This window comes from Aspergillus eucalypticola (genome assembly GCF_003184535.1).
Source record: "Aspergillus eucalypticola CBS 122712 chromosome Unknown BO83scaffold_5, whole genome shotgun sequence".
Taxonomy (NCBI): domain Eukaryota; kingdom Fungi; phylum Ascomycota; class Eurotiomycetes; order Eurotiales; family Aspergillaceae; genus Aspergillus; species Aspergillus eucalypticola.
The window spans coordinates 422678-439654 of record NW_020290279.1 but is presented as its reverse complement, the minus strand read 5'-3'; the positions used below and the strand labels follow the sequence as shown (position 1 = coordinate 439654).

The 16977-nt window shown below is 50.9% G+C and overlaps 5 protein-coding genes across 5 annotated transcripts; 2 read left to right on the top strand and 3 right to left on the bottom strand.

Moving 5' to 3' along the window:
- Positions 1–338: 338 nt before the first annotated feature.
- Positions 339–3066, bottom strand: BO83DRAFT_434965 (ENTH domain protein). The gene is made up of 5 exons (XM_025535852.1): positions 2615–3066; positions 2299–2536; positions 2053–2243; positions 1889–2000; positions 339–1835 (listed from the first exon to the last, which is right to left on the bottom strand). The coding sequence occupies exons 1-5, from the start codon at positions 2660–2662 to the stop codon at positions 571–573; spliced, it is 1854 nt and encodes a 617-aa protein (XP_025391047.1). The 5' UTR covers positions 2663–3066; the 3' UTR covers positions 339–570.
- A 1746-nt stretch (positions 3067–4812) lies between these two features.
- On the top strand, positions 4813–6106 carry BO83DRAFT_355082 (uncharacterized protein). Its single transcript, XM_025529129.1, has 2 exons — positions 4813–5003; positions 5067–6106. Exons 1-2 carry the CDS (start codon positions 4845–4847, stop codon positions 6039–6041), a joined length of 1134 nt encoding a protein of 377 aa, XP_025391046.1. The 5' UTR covers positions 4813–4844; the 3' UTR covers positions 6042–6106.
- A 418-nt stretch (positions 6107–6524) lies between these two features.
- On the bottom strand, positions 6525–7733 carry BO83DRAFT_375841 (40S ribosomal protein uS17). The gene is made up of 3 exons (XM_025530560.1): positions 7465–7733; positions 6879–7117; positions 6525–6715 (listed from the first exon to the last, which is right to left on the bottom strand). Exons 1-3 carry the CDS (start codon positions 7637–7639, stop codon positions 6647–6649), a joined length of 483 nt encoding a protein of 160 aa, XP_025391045.1. The 5' UTR covers positions 7640–7733; the 3' UTR covers positions 6525–6646.
- A 264-nt stretch (positions 7734–7997) lies between these two features.
- On the top strand, positions 7998–13168 carry BO83DRAFT_355075 (kinetochore-microtubule binding complex subunit SPC105). The gene is made up of 4 exons (XM_025529128.1): positions 7998–8311; positions 8383–8740; positions 8792–11397; positions 11455–13168. Exons 1-4 carry the CDS (start codon positions 8069–8071, stop codon positions 12895–12897), a joined length of 4650 nt encoding a protein of 1549 aa, XP_025391044.1. The 5' UTR covers positions 7998–8068; the 3' UTR covers positions 12898–13168.
- A 48-nt stretch (positions 13169–13216) lies between these two features.
- On the bottom strand, positions 13217–16698 carry BO83DRAFT_197881 (transcription factor domain-containing protein). The gene is made up of 6 exons (XM_025526615.1): positions 16432–16698; positions 16241–16374; positions 15735–16171; positions 15002–15674; positions 14381–14932; positions 13217–14320 (listed from the first exon to the last, which is right to left on the bottom strand). Exons 1-6 carry the CDS (start codon positions 16558–16560, stop codon positions 13324–13326), a joined length of 2922 nt encoding a protein of 973 aa, XP_025391043.1. The 5' UTR covers positions 16561–16698; the 3' UTR covers positions 13217–13323.
- Between the last annotated feature and the right edge of the window lie 279 nt (positions 16699–16977).

The following is a 16977-nucleotide window of genomic DNA, read 5'->3' as shown; positions in this document are numbered from 1 at the left end:
TCAGTATCTTATCAATCCTAGCGGGAAATGCATCCAGAGGAGCCACTCTAGCCATATGCTTTCGCCGTTAACGAGATGTTAGGTATACTCGTGGATGGGGACAACATAGCTGATCTATAGCAGCGAATGATAAGACTTCATACTGTGGGAACGATTACTTACACAAGAAGTCAGTCGGGCAATCGATAGTTGTGGGTTAACTAGGAGGGTTTCACAAGGGTCAGGATGTCGATCTCCCCTTGCTGATGGCCGGCACTCATGCAGGTTGTTCCCAAGTACTGCCCTTGTCTTACTGGCTAACTGTTGCTTATCATCGATACAAACGGGCGATTGTTTCAGGTTGCTGCAATCCTTTGTTATATTCTCTTATCACTGAACCTCTGCTATCGCTACATGGTCAACGGTCGGACCCGCACTGCGAGCCCCGCCATTATGCTTTCAAAACACTCAATCAAGAAACCCAATGCAAGCCAATAAAAGAGTGTTAAAGGGAAAGGAGGAAGGTTTATGTTCTAGCACACTATATTGTTTTCGTGTGGTGTTGTAGAGATCAATGTTTTGTAAGCACCGTTATGATAGCCCCGGTCGCGGGAATATGGGCACCGTGTCTAGTTGCTCCAAGCCTCCCATTGTGCCCTGTTGCCCGCCGACATGCCACCCTTGGCCAGTCTGTTGGTTCACAAAGGCACTCTGACGGAAAGGGTTCGTGCTCCCCGTAGGGTTTGGTCGCAGAGGAGCCGCAGCAGGAGGTTGCAGGCCCTGGGACTGCGGTGGGGGAACAGAGGACGCACGGGCAAACGGATTAGTTCCCGTCCGCTGGGCTTGGAGTGGCGCTGGCTGTTGGGGCGCTTGCGGCTGCGCCTGCGGGTAGGCTTGGGGAACACCGGTATCAAGCTGCGGGTTGACTGTTGATAAACGTCGTGCGAAGGGGTTCGTATTTTGACGGTTAAGGGGAGTGGCAGGCGTGGCCGATCCGGTCGGCGTACTCATTAACATCGATTGTCGGAAGGGGTTGGTTGACTGTGGCTGCAACTGCTGCTGAGCCATTGGCATTTGTTGCTGCTGGGAGAATGCACTCATGTCATGTTGTGGGATGGGAGCGAGGTTTGACTGGAAACCGTATGTCTGGGGCTGCGCCGAATAACCACCAAATCCGGCCCCCGTGTGGTTGGGTTGAAGAGGTTGGGGAGCCTGCTGCTGCTGCTGCTGCGGCTGGCCAAATTGCTGAATATTCTGCGGCGCAAACTGGTTTCCAAACGCCGCTTGTTGGTCAAACCCAGTCGGTTGGGGCTGCTGGAAGCCCGTCGGTTGCGCGTAGAAGGCCTGTTGCTGTGGTGGGAACCCGGATTGCTGGAACTGCATCGCCTGCGGTTGCTGCTGTAATTGCGCTTGCTGGAACGGATTGGTCTGGGCCATCGGCTGCTGGTTCTGCTCGATTGAATCGAAGAAGTCGATAAGGTCCGATTGGTTTGACTTCTGTGTCTGTGGATTCGGCTGGGTTTGAGGCCGTGCCGGCATAGTGTTCGCGTTGCTCACGGCCCTATCGCCTGTCGCAGTTTTACTCACAGGCGGAGGAGTTCCGCCGCTTTTCCCTTGCTTCCGTGCCAAATATTCTCGCCGGCGAAGGTTGAAATCCGGGTCATTGAGATCGTCCTCCAGAAGCCGCGTAAGATCCGTAGAAGCATGTTTGAGCTTAGGGATCTCCAATCGCGTCGCAGACTGGAAATGCCTAGCAACTCCCAGAAACTTCACGACTTCTTCCGTTTGGACCGTAAATGTCTTGTATATTTCCAACGCACGTTCGCTGTCGGGTCGCGACATTTCAAAGTAATGCTCTGTGCGCAGTTCAGTCAGAGCATGCCGCGGATTTGCTAAGCAGAGCACCTACCAAGAACGTTTATTGTTCCTTCATTCATCACCGAATATAGGGTCAAGAGATCCAAAACCAGCAAGCGAAATGCGGTCAACGATATTTCGTTCTCGACGTCGTCAGTGAGAAGCTGAAACATGTCAGTTGGAGATGTCATGATGCAAGGGAAGGAGATGACCCACGTCACATTTGAGCAGTGCATGGATCTGATGTTGAACTATTTCTGTCTCCCTCAGAAGTCCCTTTTCTACTGTCAGTCTCTTCATCCGACCTTGTCCGCTTCGCACGTAGTCGGTCTTGGTATCCTCGAAGGCACGCGCACGCGCGATGAGATAATCGGAGTATCTTCGAATATTATGGCCTTGCGACTGTACTGTGACATCAACATGTCAGTAATCTCCCGCGCAGGTTCTCACACCATCCCTCACCTTCTGAGAATCCACTGATGGCAAGTCTTCTGGGGTTCTCTGCCATATACTGCAATGTAGCATCCAACTGTCCCTCCCTTATCATCAAGTGGACAACAATAAGAGCTTTGAAAACAATGGTCCATGTTGAATCGCGAAGTCGGAGCTGCAGCGTCCGAAATATCTCTGCAACACCTGCCTCGCCTGTATGAGTCGCAACAAGTATATGTTCAATGTATTTGGATTTGGGGGCCGCAAGCTGTTGATGAGGACCAGATCGTCAGCACTTGCGCAAGATCACGCATCCCCCTGAAAGAACACGGAACCTCCTACCAACCTTTATCTTGGTGGCTCCCTTCACCGACTTCTCAAAGTTGTGAGACATGTTCAAAGATGGCTGTCCTCCGTCACAGCAATTGGTCGGAAACAGAAATCAGGGGAATCTGGCAGGCAGCTGGATTCGAGGTGGAGGGGGGGTTTCGGGGTGGAACGATAACCAGATCGATCGAAGTTGAGAAGGTACCAAAACTATAGTCGTGTTCTGAATGCTTTGCCCACGCCAATTCCAAAAATAATCATGATGCGTTCAAGTTGCCATGTCGCGGAACTGGTGATTCTTACGCAAGCTGTCAATAGTGAAGTGGGACGGGGGTGAAGTGCCGACTCCTAGGGAGGGGGATCGGGACTTTCGGTATGACAGGGATGATCTGCCTGATAATCCCCCAGAGGAAGGGTGGTGGGGGGTTCGATGATCGAAGCGGTCAAGGGAACAGGAAGGGAAGATTTATGAGAACAAGTCGGGGAGAGAGAGAGAGAGAGCTTCAGGCAGTTCGGGATGTTGGACTTCAAAGCGGCATCGCAGTGGAGCGCCCGGTTGCACCCAACTAGGCTAGGAACCGCCTAGTGCTGTTTGGGTCGGCGCGATGATGTTATCCGACGAACTACTACGTATGTACCACGCTGTTGAGGATGATCTCTACCACTGTGGTACAAAAAGAAAGATGAGGGTAGAGTGAAGTGTCACTTCTTAGAAATATTATTATTTGATTGCCTCACATTTGAGTTGACACAAACTATAAGTGGAGCCTTCCATCAAGTGCAATTCTACTGAGTCACTACATTTGTAGGTATGCGTTCTGTCCTCACGTGATCGATAATATATATTTCTGGAATGCCTTCGCTACTACCAGTAACCTCACTATCTGAGTCTCCAAAAGTCATTATATTAGTGTCAGGTTCAACTTCTGTTAACGATACTTTTAACATGACCTGGACTCATTTATACTGAATGATATTCATCTTACAAATATAGGCTTCAGTGGTCACACCCAAACCGATTTCAAAACCCAGTAATCGATATGAATACTAGTTAGCCCACCTACACTGTTTAGAAAGGAGGCATACGCCTCTTTCTCACACTTTTTTTCAAAGGCCCCACAGAAGAATTTACTCTTTACAGACATGTAGCCATGTTAGAAGTCTGTAATCAAGCTATTATCTTCCTCGCTTATTCTTCCACCCACAAATCTTTGCTGAAAACAAGCTTCCAATATCGCTCGCTCACCCCACTTGTGTGGCCCACCAGTCTCTTGCTGAAGCCTAATCTAGAAACTATCTCATACTATTTCGTTTCACTACTCTTTCATGCAACACTCGATTGTCGTGATGGATCCCGAGATTGGTCTTGACTATAGAACTCCACGACTCCAAAACAAATGGACACGGGAACAGAGACTGTTCCTCTGCTGTCTATATGAGTTCTTTCAGAGAAACACGAGCGCCTTCAGAGACATATTCAATCGAGTGTTTGAATCGGAGGTGACAAAATGTGGATTTACCGAGGGCATCCCATCAAGTACTCTACGCGCGCAGTGGGGTGAAATGGTGAGATCTTCGTACCCGGAGTGGAAAGAAGTTCAGCAGCATACATCCGAGGGACATTGGCGCTGGATTCCAACCCTGAGACGGATTAGAAGGACTGCGAGGTTATTAGGTCTACATATAGTCCCGAATTATGTCGACGACAATGAGGAAACTTGCAGCCATCAGCAGAGCCTGGCACCACAAGTCGAGATGCCAGAGATAACTCCTCAGCACACGTCTATGACACAGCGCCCTGAGAGAAGAAATGTTGGTATTACTGGAGTGCAGGAACAAGCCCCAGTACCAGAAATCGTGGATATAACTCAGATCGATCTTAGCCTATGCAGTGGCGGCGACAAAGTATGCTTTTGGTGTGTACAAGAGCAGATTTTGAATGTGAGACCCAAGTGATACCCAAGTAACATATAAACTAATACCACATTCAGCAGAAAGCACGTAAAGAATTGAATACTGTGGGATCTCGTTCACGTTGGACTGATGAAGTGCCCCCTGTCATATACAGATGGTCTAATATCGACAGTCAAGGCGTCAATTCAAAAATGCTATTCCTGGCCGGACTTTTTGCAGATGGACGCCAATTCTTCACACCTGGGGATATATCTCAAGAAGAATTTCTCAACTACTTCTCTAGACATGTTCACATCGACAAAACGCCATCACCGTTCGTATCTACGTTTCGCTCAATGTTATCGCCTGTTCACAGAGCACTCTGGAACAAAGAAGGCGCTATTATATCCATCATTGACACACATAAGCTTGATACCGACGTATATCCCGCGATTAAGCTATTCAGGGAACAAAATCTGCGTATCCGAGGCTACGACGGTAGAGGCGAGTTCTTGGTATGGGGAAAGATACCACCCGCTGCTATAATATGTGCTGTAAAAATAAGCACGATACAACAGCTCGCAGACGAGCATGCTGAGATTGGGCATTTCCTACAGCTTGATAAACTTGCATCTCACAAATACAACAGAAAGCAGTTGCAAGGCGAGCTAGCTAGAGATGCCGGCAAACTTGACCACACTTCGGGATATGCAATAGGAAAATTTCTTAACTCTATTAATCTCCCATTCGAGTTCAGCAGGGAGGTGAGCGAGGGCTTATTCCACTCCTGGAGACTGAAGAGGCAAGGAACTTGGGAGTCCTTTCATGAGGGAGTATGTGCTGGCTACGATCGCTCTATACCATCTACCAGTGTCAGCGAAGTCGGACGTCCAGAATCCATTGTTCATGATATATCGGATGACGGGTCAATCACCGAGTGTGGATCTATTGCAGAAGACGAGAATATGAGTGATAGCGAATCTGAGGATATCGGTGCCAGCTCACCCTGCATGGGGCGCGAGTTAGCCGCACATACCTCAGAAAGAAAACCCCTTTCCACTCCTGACTGGTTCTTCATGAGAGATACAGATGATGAACTGATAACAGACGAAGATGGAGAAGACGAGGAAGAAGTCACTGGACGACAAATTAACCTATTTTCTGAGCAAGAGTCTAACCGATCAGCTGAGCTGATTACGGATTGGCCTGAAGAAGACACTCAAGTACTGTCATCCTTGAACTTGAACATATCTCAGACCCGCATCCCTACCATCGAGATCTTCGACCCCATAACTGGCGGATGGGTCCAAGAACAAGCGAGACTCGCGCAGAAAATGGAAGAGGATGACTATCAATCTTATATGCAGCCACCATCCAGCAATGATACCCAGGAAATGAGGGGTATATCCGTAGAAGGCGAAAGCGACATTATGCATGATATCGAGACTAGATATTCAATTCTGAGCATGTCCCGTGAGTTGTCTGAGGAGGTACTGCCCCACATTCGGTTTGTGAGAGATCGAGAACGTCGACGACGCTGGCTTCTTCAGTAGTCTCGTTCCTCTTTCTGCCCCATATTTGCCTGTATTGCGTACTCGTCGTCGATATTATTATCGGTTCAGTACTCACGATTGTTGAAAGGAATGTTGTAAGATAAGGGTCGACAGATCTGGTCGAAGGAATGGTGTACGTTAGTACCAAGGGGAGAGATGTACTCTGTAGTGTTTTATCAATGAGTTGGAGATAATTGAAAGGCCACTAAAATGTAGCTAGTACTTGCTTTATATCAGCTAATTAGAAAGGGTCAGTGCACCTACGAATACTACCCTTGACTATTGGCGCTAAGTGCCCGCAGTGAAAGCGATAAGGAACATCAAAAAAAAGACCCAAACTGGAAGCGGCAGTGAATCGATTAGAAAGGCTAGATTTCACACTAGCATACCGAACTCTCCCTCAGTGCTCTGAGATCTCGTACAGATATAAAAAGTCTATGTGGGAGAATCAAAGTAATTTTTTCATTGGATATTCCTTCCACAAGGGTACCTGGGACATGAAATCGTGAAACAATCCCAACCCGAGAAACTATTCCGTTTATATCCAGTCACGCCGCTGCCCTAGGTTCGTCCTCGCGAAAACACACCCTTCCTCATCGAGACGCTTAGAACTTGGAGAAAGCCTTCACGGCCTTACCGGTACGGGGAAGGACACGGAGGACGTTGAAGCGGACCTGAATACTATGTTAGCGCATCCATTGCAAACGATTGTGCGAGTCACATGTGGAATATCTTCAGTAGCACTAGGCATCATCCGTATTCTTTCCAGGCGTATAGGAAAGAAACGCATTTGCCACCAGCGATCGTAGAAGATATTCCGAGGAAGGTTTGACATACAGTCTTGGAGAGGGGACGGCACTGGCCGACGGTGACCCAGTCACCTTCCTCAACACGGAAAGCGGGAGAGACGTGAGCGGCAAGGTTCTTGTGTCTCTTCTCGTAACGGTTGTACTTGGGGACGTAGTGGAGGTATTCACGGCGGATGACGATGGTACGGTGCATCTTGGTGGAGACGACACGGCCGGTCAGGATACGGCCACGGATGGAAACCAGACCGGTGAAGGGGCACTTCTTGTCTGTTCGATATCAGTTATTTTGTCCCACCTGGGATTTGAACAACATGACTGGACTTCTCCGGAGCCTTTGAGAGATGAGAATAACCGGGTTCCGCAAATCTGTCGCCAAGCGCTCTTTCCAGGTCTGATCTCTGATTCCTTCTCTTGTCGCATTTCATCCAGATCCTTTGCATGGTGTAGTTGCACTTTATCGTAGATTCATGCTGGCGCTCTCCAGGTGATTTCTCCCTTTCCCATGCGGCATATTCTCATCTCCCCATAGCCTCCGAAAGATTCCCAGTCCCGGTCCCGCATGATCGGAAGTCGATAACGCCGCAAAATAAAATTTCAACATAGGTCGTGCATACCGATGTAGGAGCCCTCAATGGCGGTCTTGGGGGTACGGAAACCAAGACCGACATCCTTGTACCAACGGCGGCCGGTGCCAACCTTCTTGCTCTTCGCCTGAGCCTTGGGGTTGACGAAGATGTGAGGCTGCTTCTGGAACGCACGTTCCGACTGGACGGTCAACTCGGTCGCCATTGTTGCGAGAATTCAGTCCGACGAGGAAGCGAAGTCGAGCTGGGTGGTATAATTCGTCGCGGAGGGTGGGTGTCGGGGCCTGCGGTGGTCGACGTCGATGTTGGAGAAGATTTATTCGACGATGGCGGATATTCGGCCTGTGAGTGTGCGATGGGGGCGCTAGTCTGTTTTGGGACTCGGCTAGGGCTATCCGTTTTGGTTTGTTTACATCCCCCGGTCACATGAGCGCCGACCGGGTGACGCGCGGGAAGCTCGAGGCCCGATCCATCTAAGTGTTTATGGTGAAACTTTAGGGGAGTAAACTCGTTACTTGTTGTCATTCCCCGGACTGATCCCCCTAACTAGTCAGTTGGATATCGCGGGTGACGCTGTTCAACTACCTCATCAATCTCCTCTTCATCTTTCATGTCCCCCTCAATATAGACTCCCATGGCGTCCCGAAGTGACTCCGCGGGGTCTTCCCGCCCGCGATCTCGTCGCTCTATCGCCCATGTCCCTCGATCGCAGTTGACCTCTACCTTGGACAAGGAGAATGCCACCACAAATATCAGCTCTTCTCAACCTATTGGTGAGCGTCCAAAGCTCTCGGCAAAGGATAAGAAGTCGCGCAGTAAGAGTCTGGGACCTGGTGGTCTAGATGCGCTCCAAGATTCAAATGGCAATCGACGCAAGGTAGCTCCGCACTCTGCCTTCCGATGCCCTTATCTGTCGCTTATACTAATATCAATCCTGTCGCGTTCAAGTCTACTGCAGCCTTCCCCCTCAAGTCTATCCTGAAACCTACAGTTCCCGTTTCCCCGGTTCGCAACATTCCTACGTTTGAGGAGACACGCAGACGGACTCCCGCTCGCGGTCCACCTCACAATGACGGCACAGGTGAAGCCCCGGACCAGGGCAAAGAGGGCATGTTAATAGACTTCGATACTCCGGCACAACCGTCAGGCTCTGCGGGTGACGACCCGTCCAATCCTTTCGATAGCTTCACCGCCGCTTCAATCCGGGATGAAATGGCCGCGGTGAGAGAGCGAGAAGAGAAGGAACAGCGGGAGCGCGAGCGCAAGACGATCCTTGAGCGAAGAGAGGCGCGCCGGAAATCTATGGGTTCGTCATACAGCTTTCCTATTATAACATTAAGCTGATAGACCGCGACAGCAAATCGCCGTGTTTCATTTGCCCCAGAAGCAACATTGCACACGTGGAATGTTGTGGAGATACCTGATGACTCGACCTCTTCATCTACCTCCAACTCAACCAGGCGTGCATCGTCCCTGGCAAATCAGACCCCCGCACAAAAGAACCCCCCGGAAGATCCTCCTTCTCCCGACCTGGACGCAGAATCAGATATCGGCTTTTCCCCCGTTCAGTACCCAGATCTACAGCAGCTCCAGAACCGCTCAACGTCATCGCAGGAGATGTCCTCAAGCCCATTCAGCGGGAGCTCGGCGGACGGCAGTGAATATACCGGATTACAAGGTTCGCAGGAAGACATCGACGATGATGACAATTCATCAGTTTCCGGCTCTGACGGGGAAAGTACCGCGATGAGTATGGACGATATGACCGCTCGTTCTGCAGTCACGACTCGGTCAGATGGGTCTGAGGCTAGCACCAGCTCCAGTGCTCGGCTAAATGAGGCTCTACGGCAAGCGGCCCGAGAAGCAGGCACTCGTGGCATTGAGGACGATGATGACGGTGACATGTCGATGGAGATTGCCGATCAGAAGATCACAGGCGCCTTCCAGCCTTGGATCAAGAAAGGTGAACGCCAAAGTTTTGATTGGGAAGACATTAGCGCTCGGCATGACCAGGAGAATGTGCAGCCCTCAGGGTTCGTGGCCGACCAACCGGCTGAGGTAGATGCAGCAAGCGACAATGGGGATGAGGACCTCAGTATGGAAGTGACGAATGCCATTGGACGTATTCTTCCAGGCCAGCAGAGCCGTCGTCAGAGCATGAGAAGTCGCATGTCACTTGGCGCAGAGACCGTGTACGATGAACAAACCATGGAATTGACCAACGTCGTTGGAGGCATCGCGCAACCTATTTCGCCAGCCAAGTCAACAGGAGCCTACAGCAACGCAGACGAAGATGAGGAGATGACCATGGAATTCACGTCGGTCGTTGGTGGCGTTCTGAACAAACCATTTACAGCTAATGTCGCCAATGAGAACGACGATGGCCCAGCAGAATCATTCACGCCAAGTTCCAAGGCACCTGATTTTTCTGCCTGGGAGAACGAAGATGACAATATGGATGAAGGAATGGACATGGAAATGACCGGGGCCATTGGTGGCATACTTCCCGCAGCTCAGGAGCAAACCGAACCACAAGATGAGGATCAAACCCAGGGCATGGATTTCACGACTGCCGTGGGTAAGATAATCTCACCTCAAGCAGGGCCACAGAAGACCGTTGAAGAACCAATGGAAGTAGAGCCAAATGCCGAACCGACTGCTGCTCGCCTCGGTAGCTCACCCTTCCAGGGTTCCGCTCGTCAGTCCCCAGCTAAATCACCCGCCTCGTTCCATGTCGCTGCCGTTGCTTTAGAGAACGGAAGCCCTAGCCTGGCCAGTGTGAGATCCAGGCGGACCCGACAAAGCCTAAGCCATGCTGCTTTGAGCACCCCAACCTCTCAGACATCACAGCAATCTCCGAAGGAACCGGCGCTGCAGGCCAGCGGACTCTCACCTGCTGAAACTCCGTCTAAATCCACTGATGATCAGAATACATCGCCAGAGAAGCCACCGCAGGCGAACCCTACGGGACCTGCAAGCGGGAAGAAATCTCCAAGGCGTAAAAGTCTGTTCGAGAAGTCTGCATCTGGAAAGTCAGCTCCTCTGTTTGTCCTGCAACCTCATGGAAAAAGACGATCTTCAGGTCTCGGGATCGATAAAGAAGGCCTTGGATCGCCCAAGGTGGCCGCTATGCTTGACAAGCGTCGATCGATCGGTGAAGAGGCACCGCAGTTCATCCCCCAAGAACCGTCTAAACAGGGAGTGCGCTTTGAAGATCCCGTGAAGCTCCAGGAGGAGGTTGAGAGGGAGCGCGAAGAGGAAGAGAACCGAGAAGATGGGCATATTCCACCGCCACCCCTCAATGATCGGGATCCCACAGCTAATCTGAAAGACATGATCTCAAGTCTTACCCCGAAGAAGAATAAGCTGCGTGGGAGAAAGAGCTTGCATGTTGGCGCCGCTCGTGGCGTCCTCGGCAAACGGCCAGCCGAGCTGGATATGGATGATGAAGATGTTGATAGCACACCAAAGCGTTTGAGGGGGCGTGAAAATGTGAGTCCGGTGAAGAACATCAGGCTTCCTGCACCTCCGTCCAAGGATGAAACGGTTGGGCGTGCAGCCCGTTCGCCTCTTAAACTCTTCAGTGGCTCTCCATTGAAGATGAGCACCACTCCTCTCCAGGAGCCGAAAGGCAGCTCCCTGGCGACCAGTCCGGAGAAACACGGTCGATTGTCCTCAAAGTTACCGTCTGGTGCCGAACCATTGGAAGAACAGGACACTGTTGCTGAAGAGCCTGGTCCGCAATTTGAACCAATACAGTTGCAGGACTTCCTGAACATGACCAACATCCACTTCATGGAGCTCACGACGACAAAACGGCGGCATACCACTGCTCCTGATAGTGCTTCCAAACGAGCAATGCGACTTTCAACTGAGAGCGAGACTAAGTCAAGTGCTTCTGACTTTGAAGCCTGCGTGGCAGCTGGTTTCTGCACTGTCCCCATGCTCGAGCTCTATCAACACGTAAGCCTCCGCGCTTCCATCTATATTGCTTTTGTCATCTTACTAACATTACTTCAGTCTTGTCGCGAACTGAAGTCCTATATCTCCGAAGGAAGACAGATCATTCGCTCGATCGAAACCGAGACCTACGCCGAAAACCCGCCGCTGTTCCGTGAATACATGACAGCACCACCCGACATTCGTCTCTTGATGGACAACCAGTTCCGCAACGTCAAGACGCACGCCAGACTCCAAAGCAAAGCCACATGGTACGAGTGGCGCATGAAGCTCCTCGAAGGCCTGAAAGACGGACTTGACCGGCACGTGCAGGAGATGAAGGCCGACGGCGACACCCTATCCAAGCATGAAGCCCTCTTGACCGGAGTCGTACCAGGTCTCGAAGAAAAGCACTCCGCCCTCGAAAAAGAAGCCGCGACACTCCAGCAACTCGCTGATGAGATGGAGAACTGCGACCAGGACGAACTCCGCAGTACAAGAGAGAAGCTCTCTACCGTGGAGGCCGAAATCGAAGAGAAGAAGCGCCGACTACAGGAGATGCAAGAGGAACTCAAAACCAAAACCGACACGATCGAGTCCGGCACAGCACTCAAAGCAGAATACACCGCTCAAATCGAGGAAGCAGAACGAATCAAAGAAGAATGCCGCGGCTGGAGCGCCAAAGAGATTAGCGAGCTGAAAGAATCCGTCCGCAACCTAGAGCGCCAAACCGGCTGGAGCATCATCTCCGCGACCTCCCCTCCAGAAGGATCCTCCGCCGGCCCAGCCATAACCATGTCCTACCGCAACCAACTCCAACTCACCTTCCACCCTGCCTTCTTTCACACCAACACCAACAACAACACAAACCCACCCACACCAATCGACCTAAAATACGCCCCTACATCCGACACCAAGCGCTCTACCACCACACCCACCGCCCAGCTCTCCCCCATCTCCCTCCTCGTCCTCAAATCCCTCCAATCCCACATCACCACCACCACTCCCCAACAAAAACCCACCCCTAAACACCTCCTCCACTTCATCTCCCAAGCCTGGGACCTCACCCTCAAACTCGAAGAAGAAGCCCGTATGCTCGAATTCTGCGGCGTCACCAAACTCAAGCTCCTCGAAGCGAACGACTCCTCTCCCTCCCTCCGCGCAAGATGCACGCTCCTCTCCACGGGTACCACACCCGACAGCAAACGCCGACGCATTGACGTCGACTTTGCCGTTACAACCCGCATTCTGCACAACACTACCCATGGTGATGAGGGCCAGGATAGTGGTAGTGACAAGAGTGATATCGGTACCTTGGATATCAAGACCGATGTGATCGCTAGCAAAGTCTATGGATTCGGGAGTGGGAACGAGGCTGGAATTTCCGAGGTGGAGATGCGGAAGATTCTTGCGAAGGGGCTGCGTGGCGGTGCTGAGAAGAAGGGTGGTGATGCGGCTGCGTTGAAGCTTGGTGGTGGGGTTTGGAGTATGGCGGTTAGGAAACTTAGTGGGGTTGTGTTCTAGTTAGGTGATTTTTCTCTATGAGGTGTTTGGTTTGGTTTGGTTTAGTTTTGGTATTATGGGGTTTTTCTCTTTCGGTTTGTAGGTATTTATTTTTATTCCCGGTTGTGTATATGGATGGGACTGGTGGTGTTTGGTTGCTTGGGGTTAGGCTGTTTCTTTCTTCTTTTTCTTACTCTGGGATCAACAAAGGGAAGGGAATGGTGTTCAATTTCATGCTGTGTATCTTGCTCTTTCTATGGGTTTACTGGTTTACACAAGGTACAAGGTGCAGTACAAATGAACTATATCAAGGAAATTTTATTACATTATCAGCCTTTTCCACTAGTTTAATGATAGTTATATTTTGAATATCTGATCGTCACTCATGCTCGGTATGTACAATTTCATTTCTCGGATTCACACATGAAGCTGAAAATATCGGTCCGGTCAGGGTGGGAGATTATATGGATTCGAATACATGCCGGCCATCCACATATCGTTTTCCTGCAATGGCTGATCTGCAGTTGTAGGCACCCCGCCATGCTGACTGCGGTTGCGGTTCCGGCTGGGATTCTGCGCGTCGGCCATGGTATTGGCATAAGCGAATTCCATGGGCGCTGGTGCAGTTGTCATGGGTTGGCCGGCAACCTGGCTCGTCGGTTGGAATTCATTACTGCTCGAGTCTGTTTGCTGCGGGAAAAGATAGTTGAAGTCGGGCCCGAACAAGCTGCCTAAGGCGTGTGGCGTGACTTCCCAGTCTGCTGTTAAGGGAATTTGCCAGAGTTCGGGCTGGGAAAAGTTGAAGCCGTCACTGTTGACTGTGATGGGGAAGAAGGGGCTCTCGAGGCCTGTTGGTAGAGAGCTATCATAGGATCGAGGGGGACCGGATGGAGGAGCAGGTGTGGATTGAGAAAGAGGCTGCGTGGTTGTGGTTGTAACTGGGTGAGAGGAGAATGTCGGACCCTGTACTGGACTGGGGGTCAGGTCATCGGGGACCACGTAGCCGGCAGAGTTGACAGGGGGAAGGCCTTCAAGATTCGGAATGTCGATGCTTAGGCGGACGGAGGAAGGCACGGGAGGGCTTGATCCGGATTTAGAATAGGTGGATGTGCGTGATGACTGAGGGGATACCGCACGCACGGATTTCTGATCCTTTGCGGTAGTGCTGGATTTGCGGAATGAACTGTGATGTTTCGTTTCGCTAGGTTTAACGGTTCTCTGATATCGCTCAACGACAACCCTGGCTATGCGCTCGAAATTGGCACACATCTTCGTCATGAAGCGAGCGTAGTGACCAGGCCCATCGCCAGGAATGAGGGTTGCGAAGAACGTCGCCGCCATGTTCAGGGACTGTAGGTCGTCTTCGACTTTCTTGTGCTGCGGGTCTCGTAGAATATTCACAAAAATGTTCATGACCGCCAAAAAGATGTAGTACAGTAAGGACCTGGGTATTGTCAGTCGCCAAAGAGCCGCCGTGCAGACAAGGATTCTGTTTATTGCTTACCATATCCATGCAATATCACCCCATGGCAAATTATTCACTAGTCTCACGGTGTCCCGGGCGGCTTGGACGCAAATCGCAGCTGAAGCAGACGCCTCGCTCGATATCAAGTCATAGTCCATTGGGGGGTGGTTGCCTCTCGCGATACAGTGCGCCGAGGCAAATTGAATCATCAGAGGCAGTCGATGTATCATAATCATGGTATTATAATAGACGAACTGCAGTCCCGCCGAGGCAAAGCCGATCAGGAAGTCCTGACCAGCACCTCTTTGTTTCATCCGAAACTCGAGCGCATTGACACGCTTCCACTCCTCGAGCTCATCGTGTAGCTCCCGAATATTGTTGTAGATCTCCTCTGGCGACTTATTCTCCAAAGCTTTCGCTGCATAAAGCTTGCTGAACACACGGCTTTTGATCACCGTAAGCTGGCAAAGATGGCGGAAGAACGAGCCGTCGCGAGCTTTCACAAACGGATCGTGAATATGATCAACAGGGAAATCCACATCGAAGTCTTCGAAGTGCTGGGCTGGGGCGCTTCCTGATCGAACACAGGCGCTATGAAAAGGCATAAGTTAAAACTGCCCAGAAAGGATGGACTGTGGGTTTGAATCTTGCACTTCTTACCTTTGATCGAGGATATATGCAATCCAAAATACCCTCCTTCTTTGCTCCTGTTCCTTTGGGGTGAGGTAAGGCCTTGGTATATTGCGATGTAGACCCATCCGCTGGCAAATGCGCATGGCCGCCGTGATTATTGGTAATGCTGACTGGGTCCCCGAGTTTCCACGAAGAAAGAAAGCCATGCCTAAAAGGGCTTGCACGCTTAGGAGATCAGTCCGTCGCAGAGAGAGCTCCGCAAAAACTGACATTGCGTTCTTGTAGTAAAGCCATGCACGTTCTCGATCTTTCTCCGATTTTTGACAGTTAGAGAAGCGGTACTCGTAGGCCAACGAGAGGATGATATTGATACTGGCCCATCGGGCAGCATCGTCACACGTTTGTTGGGTGTATTGCCATTCAACAAGCTGCATGAAAGACGATTCATCATAAAGTGGGAATAGGCGGTTCACTGTGCGAAAATAGTCCCGCAACAAAGTGAACACCTCTGCTCTCGGGGGCAAAGGCTTGAACACCTGCGAGGCAAACAGGTCGTGGAAAACTTCCGGTCGCCAGGCATCCCAGGCGTTATCACTATTGGAGTCGGAAAATACGACGTTTAGTATCGTGTCTTCGCCCGTCTTGTGCTTGATCCAATCCAGTGCCTCCCGCGACAGAATAGACAGCGAAGATGACCGACCTAGTGTACGTTAGAAACACAATGGGTGCCAGAAAGTGGCATTATAAACGGTTGCCATACCGTAGTACCTCGAATCCTCTCTGCTATCCAACTTGAATACGGGGGCATGGGTGTGAGGGCACTTTTTCGAAGAAGAGCTCCCGTCCTCAGGAAGCTTGGACGAGTTGGTAGGGTCGAGTGACTGACGAGATGGTGTGGCATGAGATGCAGTAGATCCTGCGTCTTCCTCAGTTGGCGCACGGTACTGCAGATGATCATAGTCCCTTGAGCCATCCGAGGTCAATGCCCCCGAACTACGCCGGCTGGAGACCTCGCGGGGGCTAAAATAAGGCGAGATCGATTCATCTTCCGAGTCACTTCCATAGTCGGGCCTTCTATCATCCTCGTCGCTGAGCCCACCATCCAAACTCATCGGGTCATCGCTTAGAAGGCCAGCGGCTCTGAGAATAGACTCTGTCCTCTTCACTCGGTTTTCCAGAGTCCTCACGTAGTGTGCCCTACGGGTATTTATTAGCAAGTGCCTTCAGGTCGGATATGTATAGAGAATCTAGACATAAGATAATTACCTCTTCAAGTCATCTCTTTTCTCTTTTCTCGTGGTAAATTTGCAAGTTGTATTACGACGCAGGCATTGTATACATGTTGCGCCGGAACCTTCGGTCTCGCACTTGACCTTCTTCTTATAACACGCTTCGCATGCCTGCCACCATTAAGTTCAACTGATGTACATCCAAGAGCGGAAGAGGATGTCGCTCACCAGTGGGTTGCGCCTCCGGCTCCTCCGATCTTGGTCGCTGTGGGTGCCTGCACCCTTGTGAATGATGGGATGATTATCTTGCACAACCCATGAGGGCAACAATCCCGCAGCTACTTCTGAGTTCTGCATGGCTTTGTATGCACAAAGCAACTGTTTACTGTGACCATGAGTAAGGAAGGCCCATAGGGGGGGCTTAGTGGACCGGATGGAGACAGAGCAGCCAGTTGTCTTGTCTGTGATGAAAGCACTAGAAATTATGGCCGGTATTGATTGGCTGACAGTTATGAAAGCATAGAACCCGGAGACAAGAATGAAAAGCAAACTAAAAACATTCAAGGCGCTCCGATCGCACACGCAGGGATATACACAGGAAAACGGATGTTAGTTGGAAGCTGACGGCGCGCCTATGACAGCGCTTCACGCGATGGATCGAATATGGCACAGCCGGTCCCGCTTAGCGCTGGATTTTTCGGGTGAAGTGGCGTGTAGCTTATTCCGCCCAGCAAGCGATGGAATAGGGGAAGGTCGATGTAGAGCAAGATCAGG

Excerpts from the sequence above, each read along its gene's own strand:
- BO83DRAFT_197881 (XM_025526615.1), bottom strand. The coding sequence starts at position 16,560 with ATGCAGAACTCAGAAGTAGCTGCGGGATTGTTGCCCTCATGGGTTGTG. Across the intron at positions 16,172-16,240 it reads AAAAGAGATGACTTGAAGAG|GGCACACTACGTGAGGACTC; the intron begins GTAATTATCTTA and ends AAATACCCGTAG. Across the intron at positions 14,321-14,380 it reads GGTGATATTGCATGGATATG|GTCCTTACTGTACTACATCT; the intron begins GTAAGCAATAAA and ends GACAATACCCAG.
- BO83DRAFT_355082 (XM_025529129.1), top strand. The coding sequence starts at position 4,845 with ATGTTATCGCCTGTTCACAGAGCACTCTGGAACAAAGAAGGCGCTATT. Across the intron at positions 5,004-5,066 it reads ACGGTAGAGGCGAGTTCTTG|CTCGCAGACGAGCATGCTGA; the intron begins GTATGGGGAAAG and ends ACGATACAACAG.
- BO83DRAFT_355075 (XM_025529128.1), top strand. The coding sequence starts at position 8,069 with ATGGCGTCCCGAAGTGACTCCGCGGGGTCTTCCCGCCCGCGATCTCGT. Across the intron at positions 8,312-8,382 it reads CAAATGGCAATCGACGCAAG|TCTACTGCAGCCTTCCCCCT; the intron begins GTAGCTCCGCAC and ends GTCGCGTTCAAG. Across the intron at positions 8,741-8,791 it reads GGCGCGCCGGAAATCTATGG|CAAATCGCCGTGTTTCATTT; the intron begins GTTCGTCATACA and ends AGACCGCGACAG.
- BO83DRAFT_375841 (XM_025530560.1), bottom strand. The coding sequence starts at position 7,639 with ATGGCGACCGAGTTGACCGTCCAGTCGGAACGTGCGTTCCAGAAGCAG. Across the intron at positions 7,118-7,464 it reads CATTGAGGGCTCCTACATCG|ACAAGAAGTGCCCCTTCACC; the intron begins GTATGCACGACC and ends GATATCGAACAG. Across the intron at positions 6,716-6,878 it reads GCCGTCCCCTCTCCAAGACT|GTCCGCTTCAACGTCCTCCG; the intron begins GTATGTCAAACC and ends CATAGTATTCAG.
- BO83DRAFT_434965 (XM_025535852.1), bottom strand. The coding sequence starts at position 2,662 with ATGTCTCACAACTTTGAGAAGTCGGTGAAGGGAGCCACCAAGATAAAG. Across the intron at positions 2,001-2,052 it reads ATGCACTGCTCAAATGTGAC|CTTCTCACTGACGACGTCGA; the intron begins GTGGGTCATCTC and ends GACATGTTTCAG. Across the intron at positions 1,836-1,888 it reads AGGAACAATAAACGTTCTTG|AGCATTACTTTGAAATGTCG; the intron begins GTAGGTGCTCTG and ends AACTGCGCACAG.